At 45.5% G+C, this 21581-nt stretch overlaps 1 protein-coding gene across 1 annotated transcript in view; it reads right to left on the bottom strand.

Moving 5' to 3' along the window:
• The window catches only part of LOC144756335 (decapping and exoribonuclease protein-like), a 157003-nt gene that overhangs the window by 109871 nt on the left and 25551 nt on the right, over positions 1–21581 (bottom strand). Inside the window, exon 4 of the mRNA XM_078646057.1 lies at positions 19647–19857. Within this exon, the coding sequence (XP_078502183.1) occupies positions 19647–19857 (211 nt within the window). The remainder of the gene's footprint in view (positions 1–19646; positions 19858–21581) is intronic.

Below are 21581 nucleotides of genomic sequence, written 5' to 3'. Positions count from 1 at the left end.
GTACCAGACAGGTAGAAACTGTTGGAGTCTGCCTCCGACTGGTGTTAGGTGGTCTGGAGGTAGCGTGATAAAGTCACTGTTTGGTGGCAGTGGAGGCTCTGGTGTTATTGCCTCCACGTCCTCTTCCCTTATTATTGTTGCCCCTATAACCTTCTCTGTTTGAGTTTTTGGTAAAGGAACCCTGTGTGTTGCTTTTGTATGAGGATGACGTCTGCGAGGTATTTCCTTGTGTAGTTGCTCTGTATGAGGAGCGTCGAAAGAAGCCTCTAGGTTGCTGAAACTGCAATGCCCCCATTGATTTTGCGGTTTATGTGTCTTTTTTCATTTTGTCTAAAATGATGTTGACAGCAGGCCCAAATAGAAAGTCCTGATTGACTGGCTGGTTAAGAATGGTGGACTGTATCTCGTTCTTAAAGCCTGAGATGCGCAGCCACGCATGTCTGCGTAGTAGGACGCTAGTGTTAATTGACCTGGCTGCTGTGTCTGCTGCGTCAGGCGCACATTTAATGGAGGCATTTGTAATAAATTTTCCCTCCTGTATGAAGTCATCAGCTTGTGCTTTAAAAGGCTCAGGTAGGTGTTGCATTAGGCTTTCGAGCTGGTCATAATGTGCCCTGTCGTAACAAGCCAGTAGTGCTTGTGTGTTAGCAATCCTCCATGAGTTGGAGGCTTGTGCTGCTACCCTTTTACCTGACGCCTCTAGTATCTTTGATTCCTTATCGGGGGGAGGTGCTTCCCCCGTTGTTTGGGAGTTGGCCCTTTTACGTGCATTAGGCACTACCAGTGAGTCTAATGGTAACTGCCCTCTGATGTAGGTAGGGATATGTAGGGGCTGCTCTATACTTCTTTTCTATCCTGGGATTGATTACTCGTGCCCTGGCTGTATCCTTAAATATGTCAGGTGCGTGTTCTAGCACTCCCTTTAACATAGGAAGTGTTCTGACACTCTTTTCTGAGGTGGGGAAGGTGTCAAAGAAGAAGTCTTCTTCAACAGGGTCATTATGCATGTCTACGTTGTGGTACTGCGCTGCTCTGTCTATGAGTTGGTTGAAGACAACGTTGTCATCAGTAGGTGACGGCCTAGTTGGATAAGAGGGTACATCAGGGATGGGATGGGTGTTGTAAGGATCTGTTGGCTCCTCCCATGGTTCCTCTTGTGGTTGAGGATCTTGTGGAAAATCATATTCTGGCTGTGGATTTTCTCCTGTGTTCCCCTCATTGTCCCCGTGGTGAGAAGGAGAGTAAGGGGCAAAAGGTGTAGTAGGCATGATAGGATAGAAAGGGATGAAGGGCCTAGAGGGAGAAGTCCCAAAGTCTTTCTTCTTTAATGGAATAGGGGAATGAGAGCCAGTATCCAATGGTCTCTTCTTCCTGTGCAGGATTGTGACTTTCCCAGTGTCTGGGTTAATATATATTTTTGCTTGGTCGTCTGATGGATCTGGATGGAAGAGTTCTTCCTCTAGAGTCCTTGGTTGAGTGTTAGACTTTTTTGGGTCGGTAACACCTTCTTTTTCGACGAATTTTGGTGTTTTATTGCTTTTTTTCAGCTCGTGCCCTTTTTTCGGGTCGACCGGATCTTTCGGCTCGATCTGTTTTTTGTGCTCGACGGGCTTTTTTGGTTGCTTGTCCTTTTCCGAGTCGATGGTCTTTTTTGGATCGACTGGTGTTTTCGGAGCACTTATTTTCGGGTTGATAGCCTTGTCCGTCCGTGGTACGGGCTTCGGTACGGCACCCTTCTTGTCGGCGACCTTTGCCGGGTCGACGATTTTCGGTACAGCGGGCTTTTTCGGCTCGGCGACCTTTTTTGGTTCGGCGGCCTTTAGCTGTGTGTCCTTGTTTGGTACGACTCCCCTTTTGGGGTCGACGCTTTTTGGCAGAGCGGCCTTTTTATGGTCGACAGTCTTCTTTGGCTCAACGCTTTTGGGCTGTACGGCCTTTTTCGGTTCGATGCCCTTCGGGTCGACGACCTTCTTTGGCTCTGGAACCTTCTTAGGGATGATGGTACTCGGCCCTGGGGCCTCTGAAGGTTTCGGTTTTGATTTCGGAGCCGAGCCGGACGGCGGGGCTACAAAACTTTTTTCGGATCTTGGCTAAGGCCTTTTGGCGATGCCTCGACCGGAGCCTTTGGTTGCGGGGTAATTGGTGTCGGGGGCTGTGTACTCACGATTTGCCCCGGCGGGATCTCGTCATCGGAGTCCGAGTAGTCCTCGACGGTGACGATCTATAGGTCCGAATCTGGAGCTTCCGGTAGTTCTTGGGCATCATCGAAGATGTTGTCCGGTTCCGGTGCCTGTCGCTGCATCTCTTGCCTAGCGGCCCGTCGGATCCGTATGTTTTTTTTCGACCGAAACTGGGCACAGGCCAGGCAGGTTTCTTCCCTATGGTCTGGGGAAAGGCACTTGTTGCATACTGAGTGTTTGTCAGTATGTGGGAACTTGGAGTGGCATTGTGGGCACCTTTTGAACGGGCTTCTTTCCATCGCCGGTAGGCTCACGTGGCGTCGAAAAGGCCCAACGGCCCGCGTCAACGACCGAGTCGAGATGGAAAGCTTGATCGAGTAGAGAGGTACCGAACGAGAACAATACCGTCAAAGTCGAAGGCCTTTTGGCCTTTAGAAAAGTTTTGTTTCGATTCCGAAGTTGGAGTATAGGAGTAACATCCAAACCCAATGGCGGAAAAATACAATCTGAGCATGGAGAAGAGGCCCATGCGCACTGTAGTCCAGGGGAGAAGTCACCTATCTCATGATACTTCGAAGACTCTTCCAAGACAACAAAGTACAATCATCCGGACCCAACACTAGGCGGCGATCTACGCACAGAAATGAATTTCAGCTGCCCACATGCCTCGAACATACTGGTTCCACCATTCAATGCAATGACTTTATAAAACACTGGCACAATATTGCAATTCTTTTTAATATTTTGAATATTATTATTTTTTATTGCATTATATTGTTTGTTTTATACAGTTACATCTAAACACAATATCTGCATTAGCTTAAGACATTGATTTTAATAAAGTCCTACTATATAAAGTCTGGGTTCTCGTATGTGTCCAGCCATGATAAAAGTAGTTTCAGAGCTCACTAGGAAACAAATAATCCTGTAAGTCTCACAGGACTGATCGTTGTCCAGAATGACCACCTTTGTGCAATGTGCAGGAGGTTCGCTTGTTAAAGTCCATCAGGTTTCCTGTCTCTAGTTGGTAGTTTGACTTTGGGAGTGTGCTTTAGCTGAGAGTGTAGTGGCTCTAAAACTGGGTTGATGAGATAGCAGAAAAGCATATCACTGGTTTATATCAACAGAACAGTGCTGTGTCTATGCGGTGCACTGATGTATGCCCAGTAAATATTAGTTTGCGTCTAACAGGTGTGTGTGTCTAACATTATGGTGTTCTTCTACAGCACATTGGTTTGTGAGCATACTCCTTTGGTTAACCTTCATAATAAAGGGTCTTTATGCATAATGTTGTGGTTCGCAAGCATACATTACTGCTTTGCATACATAGCACGCTGGTCCAGATGTGTAATATATTGGTTGAGATACATTGTGATGCATAGTAGCTCAGCTTACCCTCCTAATGTACTTACTGGTTGTATGCAAAGCCCACTGATTCAAATAGATATTATATTGATTTTCAAAAGTTATTTGTGCATTAGTTTAATGCACTGGTTCATATACATACTGTATTGGCTCCCTCTTGTAATGAACTGGTTTGTGTACGTACTAAATGTGTAAATATTGGTTTGAAGTCGTTATGTTTTGGTTAATAAAAGAAAAATCCCGAAAAATATTATTTTGTCTGGACTTTAATGTTGGGCACCTTCCTTTTGGGTTTTCTCTTTTCATATTGTACTGGTTGACATGCAGAATTGCTTGGTTCACATAATGTATTGGTTCACTCTTGTAATGTACTGGTTTACATGTGTAATATCGTATTGTACAACCTATTGGTCTGAAAGCATTGCATGCTGGTCTATACGTCTGATGCGACGCTCCATAGGCATATCCTCCTGGTTTGCATCAAGCCCACATTGATTTGCTAGCATGCTCGTTGACATACATATTTTTGGTTCAAATGCATAATATATCGCTCCATTCTCATAATGTACTGGTTGGTATGTGTAATATATTGGAATAAAGGTACAATCGATTGGTTTGAAATCATCCTTGCTAATTTGCAGTGTCCTTGTCCAGCTGTCCAGGGCGCTCTCGGCCCATGCTCTTCTTTCCTGCTCTCTCTCTCTGATGGCAGCCCACACTGTGCTGTGGAGAATTCTGAATGTTATTGAACACCAGAGGTGAGGGATTGTGAGTGTCTCCAGCTTGCATCAGTGGTGGATGACCAGCATCTATTCAGTGTGTGTGACCGCAGCTTGCACTGCAGTTGGCTGTGCTATCCGTCTGCTGTGAACGAGTTAGGTTTCCTCTGTTTCTGTCTGCTGCATATCTTCAGTGTGTGTGTGTGTGTGTGTGAGTGTGTGTTTGTTCGTGTGTGCATGTGTGTGTGTGTGTGTGTGAGGAATGCTTGCAATGGTCCTTCCATGCTACAGTTGTTCTGTGAGGGAATCGTGTTTTGCCTCGTCTCATGCTGGACCGCTAATATAAAAAGTAAATAGTTTCCTAATTTGGTCCGAGCCTGCTAGAATCGCTCTGTCCTGCACAAAGCATCAAAAAGCATCACTCACTCCCTTTTAAAATTGCTGATATGTTTACCAGGCTACTGTGTAAACCTGAAAAGGCTAAAGGTACATTTTAAACAACATGCTCTAGAGATGCTGCAGGACTGGGTAAACTTGGATCCTGCAGGAATGGGTAAACATGGATCCTGCAGGACTGTGTAAACATGGCTGCTCCCTAACTGCTAGTGAGTCAACTCAACAAATGGTTCTCAATGGTAGATTCTGAGCTCTTGCACTTGACAGGCAGTGTTCTGTCAGTCTATGCAAGCTTAGTCACAGGAAGAGTTACCACTAGGGTTGGGTGATAAATTCTGCTCTGCCGGCAGAGTTCGCATAGTTTTGTCCACTCTGCGTTACTCTTGTAACAAGCAGTTCCAGCAAAGCTCTGGCAACCGGCGTGTTGCAGAGTTTTTTCTCCCTCGCGGCTCACCAACGTTAGCCAGAATGTGCTAGAATGCCACCCGGTGAGATTTTCTCAATGCGGGCAGTCACGACCGTTCACGTTGAGAAAGCTGCCGCTGGAGTACAAAATCTACTTGAGCGGCATCAAAGAAGCTGGCCTTCTAGTGCACTATGTTGCACTATGTTGCACCGTGTGCACTGATATTGCAGCGTGGAACACACTCCCGGCGCTAAAAATCAGCACGAGCAGCGCAATGTAGCAATTTCCTCCTACTCGTGGAATTCCATGGAATCTTGCCAAATTTTTATGTAACTCTGCAGAATTCTATGGAGTGAAACTCCGCGAGTTCCGCCCACCCCTAGTTACCGCACTACTCAGGTACACTACATCCTGGGAAGTTTACAGATTGAAAACTCATTTGCCTGTTACAGGGAGGTGAGCCCCATGACCTGTTCTTCTCATTTCCCTACACTAACGTCTCAAATCCCTAAAATGGCTGAGAATGTTTAAAATGTCAGAAATAGTTCACTTAAGCCTTATGGCTTTTGCATCAGCCTGGTAGCTATCTACTCCCTGAGGGACTACAACCATGTGTCAAATGAGATTTGTCTAACCTGAGTGATAGCTCTGCTGTCTGACCCTGTGAGTTGACTGTGATGAAGCTGCTCTACCCTTCATGAATTGTACCCTTTGGATTGCATTCACCATAGAAACGTTAAACTTATTGGCTTTGCCAGTGTTTGTGCTTGATGCCAACCATTCCCCTTTCCTGCTTTTTATCCTGCATTGACTGGTCCACTTCCAACTGCCCAGACCCAGAGCTCCTAGAATCAGTTCCACCAAACCAGGGTAAAAGCTTTACACTGGTTCCGCTCCCAGCCTGCATTATGCATAAGGTCCTGTGCCTTGTCCTGGAATCTGTCTGTTATTCCCACTTGAGGGTGGTTCTGGTCTTGGTGGGTGGTTCCCATCTTATTGTGTTGTGTTGGTAAGTCGCCTTGCGCTGCACTTCTTATATGTTTGTATGTGTGTAAGTCGCCGTGCGCCTCACATGTTGTCCTGTGTTAGTCGCCCTCCGCTTCAGATGTTGTCGTGTGTAAGTCGACCTGTGCGTTGTGGTATTGAAAATTTTGGACCTGTGTCAACAACATCGTCGTATCATGACGATTTTGGTATCAGCAGACCGAGAATGACGAGTACACTACATACTCCAATTTTCGTCATATGTGGGCGGCGAAGTCACCATTAAATCAGGGACTCCGTCCTGAACCCTCGGGTTCCATTTTGTATACAGCATCCATTTTGTGGTTGCCCTTACATAGGCCGGTGACTAAGGCCAAAACCGAGTCTGAAGGACACGTACACCTTCGCTGACTCCTGCACGACCTGGGCAAGCTGGCTCCACTGCCCAAGGCAAAACCTGTTCGGTCAGTTCCTCTCCCAGTGGCCGATCGAGATAGTATCAAAGCACAACATGCCATAAACCCTTCATTGCACACAAACCCTTCCTAATCTTACACACACCTGCCTCTGTTTCTTTCTTTATGACTTGCTTTACGAGGAGGAGGCGCCCGTTTTTATTGGGGTTTTGTCAATATCTGATGAAAATACTGGGCCTTGCCGGGTAATTGATTGTGGGCTGAACAAACTGAAATATGGGCTTGTCATCGTGACTCTGCTTTTTCTTTGTATTGAAAATATGTGAATGGTCAACTGTAAAATAAGGAATGTTTGCCTGAAGCATAATATTTTGCATAAAAAGAGAAGGCTGGCTTTGTAAGATTGAGCAGTTTCCTGAGAATATACACCGTGTTGTACTTCTAGGACGCCTGTTACTTGGTTGCAGCCAATAAACTCGATCTTTGACTTCACCTAAAAGACTCTGAGTTTCTGTAGTCTGAAACAGGAAGAACCCGAAGTCCTAGGGTGTGTCCCTGGCACCGCTGGGTTCTGAAAAACCCAGTACTTCAGTTGGCGCCCAACGTGGGGCGATATCAGCGGTACCGGTCCAAGCCAGAGGTTCGTGAGGAGCTTTGTGTGAAAATTCTGGAGGAAGGCCGCCACTTCATCGACCCCTGCATGTCGACGTGGTCCGAAAGTCTTTGCTGCGAGGTTCCCCGCTTCCCGACGGCTACGAAGGACTGCTGCCCTGACTATCGCCCTGTTTTGGACCCTTGATGATTGGTAGAGCGAAACGATAGACGAGTCTTCTGGTGACGTCATCGATACCTCAGTTAAGTATAAGTGGAGCGTCTCCCAGTCCTTAGTTTGGTTCTTAGTGTGGGTATCCTCTTGGGATCTTTGATTTGGAACTTGCAAGTACCAAAGCCGAGGGACTCGTGTATTCACGAGACTATCGTAATCGATAAATCCTTTGAAGTTTGAAGCTAGACTAGAGAGCGAAGATGCCTGGTCTTAGCAGACTTGGAAACTTGTTTTGTCTTGGTTGTAATAGGGATTCCCGATTGGAGGACTCGTGTCCGGTTCCTCCGATTGGAACTCCAACCTAAGAACTCTATGTGAAACATGGCGTAGGTCCCATCACGTATAATGAAGTATGGATCCAATACACCAGAAAGGATGGTGTTTTAAAATGGCCCCAATATGGTAGTTTTGACACAGAGATATTAGATAATCTAGAGGTTATACTTTTTAAGAAGAAAGCCCGGCCGCCGATGTTTGACTCTTTCCGCCTATGGCGAAAGGAAGCCAAACAGAAAGAAATTAAATTAGCTAAAAAGAATAAAAGAGAAAAGGGTATCTCAATAATGCAAGCTGCTATGCAATATAAAGATGATGAGGAAGAACAAGCGAGTGAACAGTTGCACAGGCAACGTAAAATGCCGATCGATAAATGCTATCCAGTTTTGCCACCTCTTCAGCAAGATGCAGCAAAAGAACTTGAGAAAGATCCTTTAATGTCTCACTTATTAAGTTCGCCACCCCCCTATGCGCAGAGTGCTACTGCACCTCCGCAACCTTTAGTTGTGCAACCTCCGGTTGTTGTGCCCCAGGTTCTTCCACAACCGCCAGCTTCTCTTCAGCTGGCTCCTACTGCTACGGCTCAACATCCTCAAGGGCCGCTGACTTTGCTACCTGCTCCCCCTGTACTTCTTACGACTTTGCCTACTGCATCGACTGCCTCTTCTGATATTCCTACTGTTACTGCATCTGCGTCTGCATCTGCATCTACCTTGCCTCACTCTGCTTTTTCTCCTGTTCTTTCGTCAACTTCTCCTTCTGTTCGACAGAGAATGACTAACACTGTTGCTAGTCTTCTGTATCCTCTTTTTGGGGCAACAAGTATGACCCCTGTTTCAACGAGCAAACAGTTGCGTAGTCAACTGCCCGACTCTAGAGAGCGGGAAACATTGAATTATTTGGCACACAAATGGGTTACAGACCCCATAAGATATGATCTAGATTCTGTTATGGATGTCTTCCATCAGTGGGAAGCACCAAAGCAGAGGTACGTTTTTGAGAAAATGTGTACTTTCCTTTGTGAAGATTTGGAGGAAAATGATTTGGAGCCCAATCCGCCTGAGTTATGTCATATACGGTTCGAGTTTGCAAAAGGCACGATTGTGGGTTCAGATGTTAAAAAAGCAGTTGCGACATTGTTATCGTTTAGGAGCGAAACTATTTCCCAACAGTTGTTTGAGCCTGATCTTTCTGTTAAAAGAAAAGGGAAACAGTACCCCATGAGAGAGGTTCCTCCAGTATGGAAGGAAGAAGTAGCGGCTGGTCTGAATAATGTTCCCCCAGCTATACCGGCACACTTTCAGCGTGTTTGGGTACATGTGCCTTGGAAACGAGCTGAAGTTTTGGCCCTTAAGCAGACTTTGCCTGACCCCCGTAAAAATCCTGCAGGGTATTACAAGGAATTGTCACAAACTGCAGGCTCTTGCATTATGAATTTAGTGGATATAGACATGTTGTTTGGAAATGTTGTTCCATAGCCTTTATGGGGAAAGATTCGTCATGCTGATCATGATCAGGAGTTAGGTGATATATGGGTTAATATTGCTGCTGCTGATGGCAGACAAGTTGGTGGTGCTAAACCCGAACCTTTAGTGGCGGATCTCCCTGGTAGGATAATTACTTACATGAAGACTTTGATGCCTGCGATGCGGGTGAATTGGGACAAATTGTCTGCGTGTAAGCAGAAGAAAGATGAGACTGTGTCTGATTTCTTCACCAGGTTTGAAGAAACGTTTATCGACCACAGTGGTCAAGATATGAGTACAGAAGGTGGTCAACGGTTTTTTGTTGACAAGTTCGTGCATAATTTGCTTCCCGAGTTGTGTAAGAAATTAAAAGATTCAGAAAGTTTGTGGGCCGTTTCCTCTTCAGCACAGATATTGGCTACTGCCCAGTATTACGAAAAATAGAGATAAGGATGAAAAAGATAGAGCAGACAAGAAAACTAAAGAAGCTGAAAACAAAGGTTCTTTTACAGCAGGCGTACCCGCCTCGTGGTGGTCAGAGTAACTATCAGCAGCCTCAGCAATTTCAGAGAAACATGCAAAGGACCGAATATCCTCAACAACGCTTTCCTGTAGGCCCTAATCAGTGTGCATATCGTAAAGAGGAGGGCCATTTTAAAAGTAGTTGCCCTGTTCTGCTACAGCGTATGAATGGTGTTTCTAGCACAAGAGGTCGAAGTACACCACAAGCGCCTAGAGGTAGAGGACGTGGAATTTTCCCCCAGAACGCGCGCCCATTTCCACCTCAGAATTCAATGAATAGTTTTGATCAGCAGAATAACGCGTCTGGTAGGACGCCTCAGTACTATGCTGATGACTACTATGCAGAAGATGAGAATATGAAAGGTAATGATTGCTAGGACAGCCATAGACAAAGAGAGGGAGTTGTTTCAGTTCCAGTAGATCAGAGTGGACCTTATGTTGAGGTGATTACATCAGGTGTGTCAGAGCCTTTTCTGTTGGATACTGGTGCTACAAAGAGTTCTATTATACACTCTAAACTCCCTGGCGCACCTTTGTCTGGCGATATGAATGTTTCAGTAGGTTTTTCTGGCGCCCCGGTTAGGAACCCGATTTCTAGTCCTATGTCCCTTTCTGTTGGACCTTGTGAGTTAGAAGCACCCCTTATTCTGACAACAGGTTGTGGTGAAAATTTGTTAGGATTGGATCTGTTGAAAAGATTGTATGCGACATTGTATTGTTCTCCTTCGGGAGTACAACTTACACTAGGTAGGAAAGTGGTCTCCCCAATGTATTTGTCAAAGGATAAACTTCCGACAGAATTGTCGCTTCTTCCTGATATTCTTTGGGCTACTGGTCCTAATGATGTGGGTCTTTTGGAAATACCGCCATATGTTGTGACATTGAAAGCCCATGTTAAAATGCCACGAATTCCCCAATATAAAATCTCTAGTGAAAGTGAAAAAGCGTTGCTAGCGATCATTTATGATTTGATTGAAAAAGACGAAATTGAATAGACATGAGGCAACGTTTGCAATAGTCCTGTTCTACCTGTTTTGAAGCGTACTGACCCTTCTCAGCCACCCGTTTACAGATTTGTGATTGATCTTAGAGAAGTGAACAAAATCCTTGTGCCACAATATTCAGTAGTTCCTGATATCACTGCCCTATTGACTATGTTTCCAGCTTCTGCGACTTGGTTCTCGGTGATCGACTTGAAGAATGCGTTCTTCAGCATCCCGATTGCCGAGGAGAGTAGGGATATTTTCGGCTTCAGTTTAGGAGGCCGAAGCTTCCGCTTCAAATGCGCTCCCCAGGGCTACTGTGAAAGTCCATCAATATATAGTCAAGCTTTAAAAACACAGCTTGATACGATTGTTTTACCTGATGGCGCTACACTTATTCAGTATGTTGATGATTTGCTTGTTGCTGCAGACACTGAGAAAATCTGTAAAGAAGCCACGTTGTCATTGTTGCGTCATTTGTCTGATTTACATCACAAGGTGTCTCTTTCCAAATTGCAATATTGTCGACAAGAAGTGACCTACTTAGGTCATCTCTTATCGAAGGAGGGAAGGAAACTGACCCCAGAAAGAATTCAGGCAATAGCGAAATTGAGTGTGCCTAGGACACAGAGAGAAGTGCGTGCTTTCTGGGGCATTACATCGTATTGCAGACAATGGATACCAAATTTTTCTTTGTTGGCCAAACCTTTGATGGCATTAACTTGTAAAGATACACCGAAACCCCTCCCATGGTCCGAAGATTGTCAGAAAAGTTTTTCCGAATTACGCGATGCATTATGTTCAGCTCCTGTGTTGGGTACCCCCGACTACAGTAAGCCCTTTACATTGTATGTCCATGAGAAAGAAGGTTGTGCATTGTCGGTGTTGACACAGTTGTTCGGAAACAAGCAGCGTCCATGCGCGTATTTTTCATCGACTTTGGACCCGGTAGCTAAAGCATTGCCAAGTTGCTTAAGAGCCACAGCGGCAGCAGCTGTTTCTATTCGGCAGTCTGCGGGTTTAGTGATGAATAATACATTGGTTGTGATGGTTCCACATGCAGTGGACACGTTGTTAAATAGGACCAAGACACAGCACTTAACTAGTGCTCGATTGTCAGGTTATGAGCTGACACTTCTAGCGAGTCATGTACACATAAAGAGATGCAACACGTTGAATCCAGCTACGTTGTTGCCAATTGTAGCAGAGACAGATGCTTCTGAACAGCATAATTGTTTTCTCAGAACAGAAGAAGAAACGAAAGGGAGAGTAGACCTTCAGGACACTCCTCTTGTGAAGTGTGATGGTACCTTATGGGTAGATGGTTCATGCTTCAAGCTTCCGAATGGTGATACGACTGCAGCATATGCTGTTACGACTTTGCATACGATTGTTGAAGCTGCACGTGTCCCACATAATTCAGCTCAAGCAGCAGAGTTGATTGCACTTACAAGAGCGTGTGTGTTATCAAAAGGAATGAAAGTGACCATATATACTGACAGCCAGTATGCATTCGGTGTGGCCCATAGTTTTGGACGATTTTGGAAAGAACGTGGATTTCTGACTTCGCATGGAGCTAAGATACAGCATGGTCAGTTGGTAAATGAGCTTCTCGAGTCACTTACGTTGCCCCTGCGAGTTGCGATTGTGAAATGCAGTGCACACAAGAAGGTGACTGATGATGTTGGTCGTGGAAATGCATTTGCTGATGAAGTCGCAAAAGAAACAGCAAGGGATGTGATGAGCCGAATGTATGTTGCAGGCCCTGCAAGATGGGTTGGTAACATTGGAATGTGTGAAGATACGATAGAGAGTGTGAAGTCTATTCAAGCTGAAGCTACAGAGAAAGAGTTGAGTGTGTGGAGAGAAAGTACGGGTAAATTAGATGCAAATGGTTGTTGGGTTGAATTGTCAGAGCATCAGCGATGGTTGTTACCCGATGCGTATGTGCTTGCAGTGGTTACAATGGCCCATGTAATGGCTCACATCAGTGTGAAAGGGATTTGTAAATTGTTGGCTCCAGTATGGCAAAATGCTAGAATCCCAAAATGCGCAGAGAATGTAGTCAAGAATTGCATGGTGTGCTTGAAATACAATCCTGGTAAAGGAACCCCAACTCCAGCTGGTCATTTTGCGCCTCCAACGTACCCGTTCGAGGTTTTGCAGCTAGATTTCATCCACATGGAGAGGTGCAACAACTTAAAATACGTACTCGTTGTTGTTTGTGCCTTTTCAAGATGGGTAGAGGCATATCCCCTGAAGGACAACACTGCCTTGTCCACAGCTAAAGCCCTTGTTAAAGAGTTCTTCCCTAGGTTTGGAATGCCGAGAATGGTCTGGAGTGACAATGGGAGCGAATTTGTGGGTCAAGTGATGAAGAAAGTATGTAAAGGGCTAGGTATCCAGCAAAAATTCCACGCTGCAAATCACCCCCAACCAGCTGGACTAGTAGAGTGCATTAATGGCACGTTAAAACTAAAATTGGCCAAAATCCAAGCGAGCTCTGGCCTTAAATGGCCTGACGCTCTGCCTTTGGCACTCCTATCAACCAGAATGACTGTGCATTCGCCAGTGGGACTTAGTCCCTATGAGATTGTGTTCGGCCGTCCGGCCAACATATGGGGAGTGCCAAGGCCGACAAAATTCAGTGAGATCGAACACCCTGTACTGCTTGACTATTTGTACGAATTGACAGCTAAATTGCGTGTTTTACACCAACAGGTTCACGATACTCTGCCTCAGGTCTCTGAAGCTCCAGGACATCATATCGATCCTGGATCCTGGGTGCTGGTCAAGAATTTCCAGCGAACAAAGAATGACCAGCCCCGTTGGACCGGCCCCCACCTAGTCCTGCTGTCAACGAGATCCGCCGTGCGAGTGGAAGGCAAAAAGAACTGGATGCACGGCGTACACTGCAAGAGGGTCCCTTTGCCTCTGCCGTACGACCGGTGGGTCCAGGAGGGTGTTGCTGACTCTGAGACTGAGACTGTGCCTCGTTTTCTACCTTTCAGTGATGCACGCATAAAAGGAACAGTTTCTGAACAGGAAAGTGACAATCTTTTGCAAGGAGCTGTGCCACCGTCAATTCAATTGGACACTGCAGAGCCTGAACTGCTGTTTCAAGACCAGACATTACCTGGAAAAAGACGCTATAACCTGAGGCCGAGAGCTATGAACTAATACATTTTTCTTAACAACATAATGGTACAGCACCCCACACAATATAACTTTCACAATAACATTAAATACAGTGTTATAAAGAAATGCTGCAGTAGGACTTGAGGTTCTTTTCTTGCTTTTATTAACAATCTTCCAGTTTAAAAAAGAGAAGAAATGTAGCCAACGCGTTTCGTCCGTAGGACTTCTTCAGGGCGAAAGGTCTTCCCACGTGTTTTTTCAGAGTTTTCATTCAGAACCTTTTTTATTAAACGTTTTCAGATACAACTGTGAGTCTTATTGGTGGCCTTATTATTTGTGGCTGTTGCATAGAATCACTTTTTATTACAATTTTTTTGTTTTCTGAGCATCAACAAAAAGTGCAGGGCATGAGTTGCCTTGTTGTGAAGGATAGCAGTCAAATCCTTCAGTGTGTCATGATTATAGGGCCAATGAGGACATATATATTCGCTGTCCACACCCCATCAGTTTTCGAACACAAGTCGCACCACTGTGATCGAGGGAGACGATAGACGCGGCTTGTGTTCGAAAACTGATGGGGTGTGGACAGCGAATATATATGTCCTCATTGGCCCTATAATCATGACACACTGAAGGATTTGACTGCTATCCTTCACAACAAGGCAACTCATGCCCTGCACTTTTTGTTGATGCTCAGAAAACTAAAAAATTGTAATAAAAAGTGATTCTATGCAACAGCCACAAATAATAAGGCCACCAATGATACTCACAGTTGTATCTGAAAACGTTTACTAAAAAAGGTTCTGAATGAAAACTCTGAAAAAACACGTAGGAAGACCTTTCGCCCTGAAGAAGTCCTACGGACGAAACGCGTTGGCTACGTTTCTTCTCTTTTTTAAACTGGAAGATTGTTAATAAAAGCAAGAAAAGAACCTCAAGTCCTACTGCAGCATTTCTTTATAACACTGTATTTAATGTTATTGTGAAAGTTATATTGTGTGGGGTGCTGTACCATTATGTTGTTGTGAAATTGTCGGAAGTCTAGGGGTATTTGACTTCAGGTCAACAGCACCCGCAATTGATCTACTGGACCACAATACATAGGATAAAGTGCAGCTCTTTTGGCCCGATACCCCTGTTCTAGTGCTCTGCATAATACATTTTTCTTTCCTTGGCTATTTTTGAAAGTGCAGCTCTCTCATCTGAGAAACTTTTTTATTTTTGTTTTTCGAACCACCATCCGGGTTCAGCTGTAGGGTCGCAGTTGCCCACGTCTTTGGAGTGCAGCTGAAGACGTTAGGTCGACAGTATTGGTTGGTCTAAGGGAGTTGCCCTGGACTGACAGAAGCATTCCTTAGCATAGAACACCCTACCATAGCGAGCAGCATTTAGAGAGGATTGAGTTTTTCGAGATATAGAGACCTGCCATAGAGATAAACTTTAAAGCTAAAATCTGTAGAATGATGACCAAGAAACGTTTTTTGATATTATGCATTTTCATGTTGTTCAGTGTAATGATGTTTTTAATAGGATATGTTTTATTCTCTTTTCGAATAACATTTGCACCCACTACACTGCCCATGCCTCCTCCTACTGTTTCCTCGCATTCTTTCCACCCTTTTCCTGAGCATGAGTCCGTTAGGAGATTAGAGTTTATTAATAACTCCTTCGTTCAGCTTTTGCACCAACACCAACTAGTAATGAACATGACTAACTGTTGGGTGTGTGGTCTTATGCCTCACACAACGGATAAAGGTATCCCTTATCTGGTCCTGCCTTTCAGCCATAATGGTTCTGTGTGGGCATACAGAACAATGTTCATCTACGCACATGAAGTCTACCCCCTACGTTCTGAAAAAGACAATCCAAAGAATAGTGCTCTAGTTAAGGGTATAGTAGATATGATTAGGGAAGATACTTCCTATGAGACTATCCCGAGAGATGAGACACTAGCATACATTGGATGGAACGTGACCGGATATGGAGTTACTCTGGGTGAGAAACAGCTAGCTAAGAGATCCTCCCCGATTTGGATTGTACCCCATCAGGGTCACCTATGTCTGCAAGGTAATGGCAAGAATCCCAGAGCTCAGTTAGGGAGGAGCATCTGCACTGAGACATATGTTTTTGCGTCTCAGACTTCCCCTTCGTTCTTAGCAGCTAAGGGTACCTATTTCATCTGCCATGATAGAGCCTATACATGGTTGCCCCCTGACTTTTCGGGCACATGTTTTGTTTCGTTCCTGTTGCCTCCCACCTACACAGCTGCGGCAGATTACCACAAGACAAGGATAGTTGGAGGTGTCTTCAGTAAAGAAGACACTGCAGGACAAGAATTTGGAGACTTCATGAAGGGTTTTCTGCCGTTCTGGGGACCAATGGTTAACAGCAGGAACATAAGGCAATTGACGAGGGTGGTTGAATCCACCGTAGATGAAACTGCCGGTGCCCTTAGTAACTTGACTGCTGAGCTCCAGTCGGATCGCCTTATGACCCTTCAGAACAGGGTCGCGTTAGACGTCATACTTGCAGACCGAGGTGGGGTATGTAAAGTGATCCAATCGAGTTGCTGTGTTTTCATTCCAGATAACGCTCCAACAGTGTACCAGGCCATCTCCAAACTACATAAGATCTCTGAATCTATTCATGTGGATAAAGGAGATTGGTCGTTGATGGGATGGGTCTGGGAACTGATATCCGCCTGGGGATGGAACATTCTGATGGTCATTGGGATGATCTTAGCCATTCTTTTCCTGTTCTGTCTATGCATACAGTGTGCTCCTGCTATATGTGGCCTCTGTGCTACATCGTGTGTAAGGAAACCTGTATCGAGGGACGAGCTAAGTAATAGGATGATGCTACAGCAACATCTCAATGATTTTAGGAATGCAGACCTGGACTCAGATTAGCATGAGTATAGGTTATTGCCTATGTAAGGGCAAAAGGAGGGTCTGTAGTACTGAAAATTTTGGACCTGTGTCAACAACATCGTCGTATCATGACGATTTTGGTATCAGCAGACCGAGAATGACGAGTACACTACATACTCCAATTTTCGTCATATTTGGGCGGCGAAGTCACCATTAAATCAGGGACTCCGTCCTAAACCCTCGGGTTCCATTTTGTATACGGCATCCATTTTGTGGTTGCCCTTACATAGGCCGGTGACTAAGGCCAAAACCGAGTCTGAAGGACACGTACACCTTCGCTGACTCCTGCACGACCTGGGCAAGCTGACTCCACTGCCCAAGGCAAAACCTGTTCGGTCAGTTCCTCTCCCAGTGGCCGATCGAGATAGTATCAAAGCACAACATGCCATAAACCCTTTATTGCACACAAACCCTTCCTAATCTTACACACACCTGCCTCTGTTTCTTTCTTTATGACTTGCTTTACGAGGAGGAGGCGCCCGTTTTTATTGGGGTTTTGTCAATATCTGATGAAAATACTGGGCCTTGCCGGGTAATTGATTGTGGGCTGAACAAACTGAAATATGGGCTTGTCATCGTGACTCTGCTTTTTCTTTGTATTGAAAATATGTGAATGGTCAACTGTAAAATAAGGAATGTTTGCCTGAAGCATAATATTTTGCATAAAAAGAGAAGGCTGGCTTTGTAAGATTGAGCAGTCTCCTGAGAATATACACCGTGTTGTACTTCTAGGACGCCTGTTACTTGGTTGCAGCCAATAAACTCGATCTTTGACTTCACCTAGAAGACTCTGAGTTTCTGTAGTCTGAAACAGGAAGAACCCGAAGTCCTAGGGTGTGTCCCTGGCACCGCTGGGTTCTGAAAAACCCAGTACTTCAGTGTCACATGTTGTCCTGTGTAAGTCGCCCGTGCTTCAGATGTTGTCATGTGTAAGTCACCCTGCGCCTCACTGTGTGTACCCTCTATGTGGTCCATATTGTGGTACACGTGTATTTGTAGTGTTGGTTCATCCTTGCTGTCTGTTTCTGGCCTCGGGTGTTTGTTGTGGTGTGTGTGCATCCTTCACTACATCTCTTTCTTTTGTGTTATTGGGAAAGGATGGGGTTATTGGTAGTTTCAAATGTAATATTGCTGTTTTCCTTCCCAATTTGACATTGTTTGATGGTTTATATCTAATTATTCTTAACAATTTTCATGAGGGAGGATGGGGGATTTTGATGCATGTTTTTAATATGTCGTATTATGCCCATCTTTTCTTGTTTGCTTTGTTCTATCTTTGGTGATGTTTTGAATTCATTCTCATCCCTTAGTTATGAGCATTATCACCTTTTTGTGTACAGTTCTTTTCTTTTAAAATTGTAAGGAAAGGGATAATGTTGCATCCTAAGGTTTACATGTATATGTGAATCAGCCTAGGTCCTCCTAGCTGCTCAGCCAGGGTGAGAGATGGTGACGGAATGTTGGTGTGACTGTGATGAATGGAATGCCTGGGTGCCTGAGTGGATGAGTGGTGACAGCTGGAGATGGGCTGAGCAGCTAGGCAGGCTGCTCCTGGTGGGGCTGGCGTAGGAGATATGGGAGCTGGGTTAAGAGCTGTTACACGGCTGATCCTTGTTGGATACCAATTGACATGGAACTAATAAAGTAGACTTTAAGAACTTACAACCTGGCTACCAGAGTCTTCCTATACCAAGTACAACACTGTCCATGACCAAGTGCCAAAGCGCATGATTATACTGATCACACACAGTCCTACTCGATCACTTCTCTCTACGAATCTCTTACTACTTGTCTTTTCTTGCCCACATCCGGCTGAGCACCCCTGGGGGCCGGGCATTTTCAGTCCAGGTGCCATCACTCTGCAACCATCTGGGCTTCAGGGAAGCCCATACATACTGCCTATTAGCACAAAATCTGGCGTAATTGAGTTATTTCTCTTGGTAATTGCTTTAGCACCAAGAAACCCCTTATGGTGTTGGTAAGCCTAATAAATTAGAATTCACATACTTCTTTACTTACCTGCAACCCTCCCGTTAATTCTCACTTCTAAACATGTTATAAACGTCAGGGGAACAGCCCCTGTACCTCCTCCTTTTACCTAACAATTTCTCTTTTCCTATGTATGTAAACTTTTTCTTTTAGCTACAAGTTTACTTTCTACCATATCTCTTATCGCTGATTTCTTTTTCGTGATACTTGTACCCTGATGCAATTAACCCAGAAACAACATGTATCACTGACCTGTCCCTTACCTCGTAGACTTTAGCAGAGGCGGGAGCTTGTCGCTGTCGCCATAGGCTTTGTAGTAAGAGGAAGGATCAGATTAATGACCACGCAGATACCTGGTTGCCTACCTCTTCGGCTTTAGTACATGAAGAATCTGAGTATTGCCCACGTGACTGACCTCCTGGGCTTCAGTGGGATGAGTGACTGACCAGGTTTCTAGCTTCCTAGGCTTCGGTGGGATGAGTGACCAGGTATCTGACCTCCTGGGCTTCAGTGGGATGAGTGACCAGGTCTCTGATGGCCTAGGCTTCAATGAGATGAGTGACCAGGTCAGAGACCTTTTGGGCTGCAGTGCGAGGAGTGACCATGTCTACAACCTCCTAGACTTCAATGTTATGAGTGACCATGTCTACGCTCTCCTAGGCTTTAGTGTGATGTGTGAACAGGTCTCTGACCTCCTTGGCTTCAGTGGGATGAGTGACCAGCTCTGATGGTCTGGGTTTCAGTGAGGTAAGTGAACAGGTCTCTGAACTCCTAGGTCTTAATATGATGAGTGAATAGGTCTCTGATGGCCTAGGCTTTAGAGTGATGAGTGAACAGGTGTCTGATGGCCTAGGCTTTAGAGTGATGAGTGTACAGGTGTCTGGCCTCCTAGGCTACAGTGGGAGGAGTGACCAGGTCTGAGCACTCCTGGGCTGCAGTGTGAGGGGGGACCAGGTCACTGACCTCCTATGCTTCAATGTGATGAGTGACAAAGTCATTTGTTTGATATTAGAAATTTCCAGGTCTTTGACTTTTGATCGGGCACCTTACCTCGGCACGTTCCTGGTTTCCCCTCGAAAGTGGCTAGTCTTCAGCTCCACGTAGCATGATGGGGCACTCTGGTTGTGGTAGGAGAGATCGTGACCATCCACCTCAGCTGAGAAGAGTAGGGAGTGGCTGTTCAGAGTCGCATTCAGCACTGTGAAGAATGCCTGGTTGTCATCCAGCACGGCGAAGGGATCCGGCTGTGTGTTCGGGTTGGCTAACAGGAAGGCAAAAGAAAATAGATGAAGATTGGAAGAGCCTTGCTCTCTGACCCTTTGATATCTCTGCACCCGAGGGACTTCATCCATGTCAGATGAGAGCTGTCCAACCTGAGTGATAGCTCTGCTGTCTTAACCCAGTGAGAGGCCTGCACCCTGAGGGACTTCATATATGTCTCACATTAGATCTGTCTAACCTGAGCGATAGCTCTGCTGTGTGAGTCCGTGAGATCTCTGCACTCCGAGGTCATCCATGTATCAGGTGAGATCTTTCAAACCTGAGTGATAGCTCTGTTAATATTTGTGAATGCAATATCAGTGTACACCACGAAATATGCATGCACAACAGTGGCAATACAAATAAATGCAATGTTGATGTATGCCACTCTGAGAAGTTGGCCTGGTATATGCTGTCCACTAATTAAAGTGGGAACCTTGCACCAGTCCAAACAACCCTAATGGTGATTTAAGAGGTCAAAGATAACCTTAGAAAGCTATAAGTGGTAGCTGTGGAGAGCAGCCTTCAGGCTTAGTCTTGAAGGAATGTTAAGCAGCTTGTTTTACCAGAATGCAACCTTATAGTATTGGTTAAATGAAAGGAGAACCACACAGTAGTTATAAAAATATGTATTTATTAATATAACATTCTCTAGTACAACACAGTATCTCCTACACAGAGATAATCACAAAGCACACAATACTTAAGCACAGAAATGACAGGAAATAGCACTAATACACAGAAAGCTCCAAGGGGGACCCAAACCATATACTAAAATAGTGGTATAAGAACCACGACTGGACTCAAGATGATGTCTGGAGGACGTAAAATCACTGGGATGCCAAGGAACCACCCAAGGTGAGTAAGCAGGGACCCCATGGAGGACGGGTGCAGTGTGGGAACACGACCGCGTGCTCCATACAATTCTATGGGGAAGTCGCAGTTGAAGTTTTAAAGTATAAGGACCCTTCCCAGTAGACTTCGAAGAAACCCCGTGGAAGTTAGGAGGTTGGAGAGCCACCCCATCCATGGATATCATAGTACACGTGTTACCTATCCCAGGGGAGTCGGGTGCATAGGTCTGAAGTGGCGGCAGAAACTGCAGTCGATCTTAATAGAGGACTTCGAAAAAGAGCCGCCGATGGAAGGAAGAAAAGTGGCTGTTGGAATCCAAAGGTAGATTCTGGTCAAAGAGTACCTGAAAGCCGAGGGGGCAGAGTCTGGGTCACTCAGGAGTCACCAGGGGCTTGGTAGACGAATGCCCACAGATGTCGAGTGCTTCAGGTGCATTGAGGGGGTTCTTGACTCAGCAACCTCGGGGACTAGGAGACGTCGAGGACAACCAGGAGCTGGATACGGGCTGTCCCATGAAGGATGGCGAGTGCTGAGGGGTTGGTATCCGGTGGGAGCATCAACAAGCGTTGGTAACGGCAACCCAAGCAGAAGGTCAAAGAAGGTTACGGTTTGCTCAGCGAGGTCCAAGAGACTCACCAAAGCAAGGGGAGTCAGTGCATGCCTGGAGCAAACAGTGGAGCCCAAGAAAAGCAAAGTTGACCCTCAAGTGGATTCACAGGCCGGAGGCACAGGAGTAAAGAGAGGACCTCGAACGATGTCACCAAACAGCAGCCCACGGAGTGCGAGGAGGCTGTAGTCCTCGTTAGGAAATGGTGCCAGAGGTTGGGGCTACTCGGAGCCCAGTGCACTTGCTCTGGAAATGCCAACAAG

Source organism: Lissotriton helveticus, chromosome 5_1 (genome assembly GCF_964261635.1).
Source record: "Lissotriton helveticus chromosome 5_1, aLisHel1.1, whole genome shotgun sequence".
NCBI classification, from domain to species: domain Eukaryota; kingdom Metazoa; phylum Chordata; class Amphibia; order Caudata; family Salamandridae; genus Lissotriton; species Lissotriton helveticus.
This window is presented reverse-complemented; position numbering and strand designations above follow the sequence as displayed.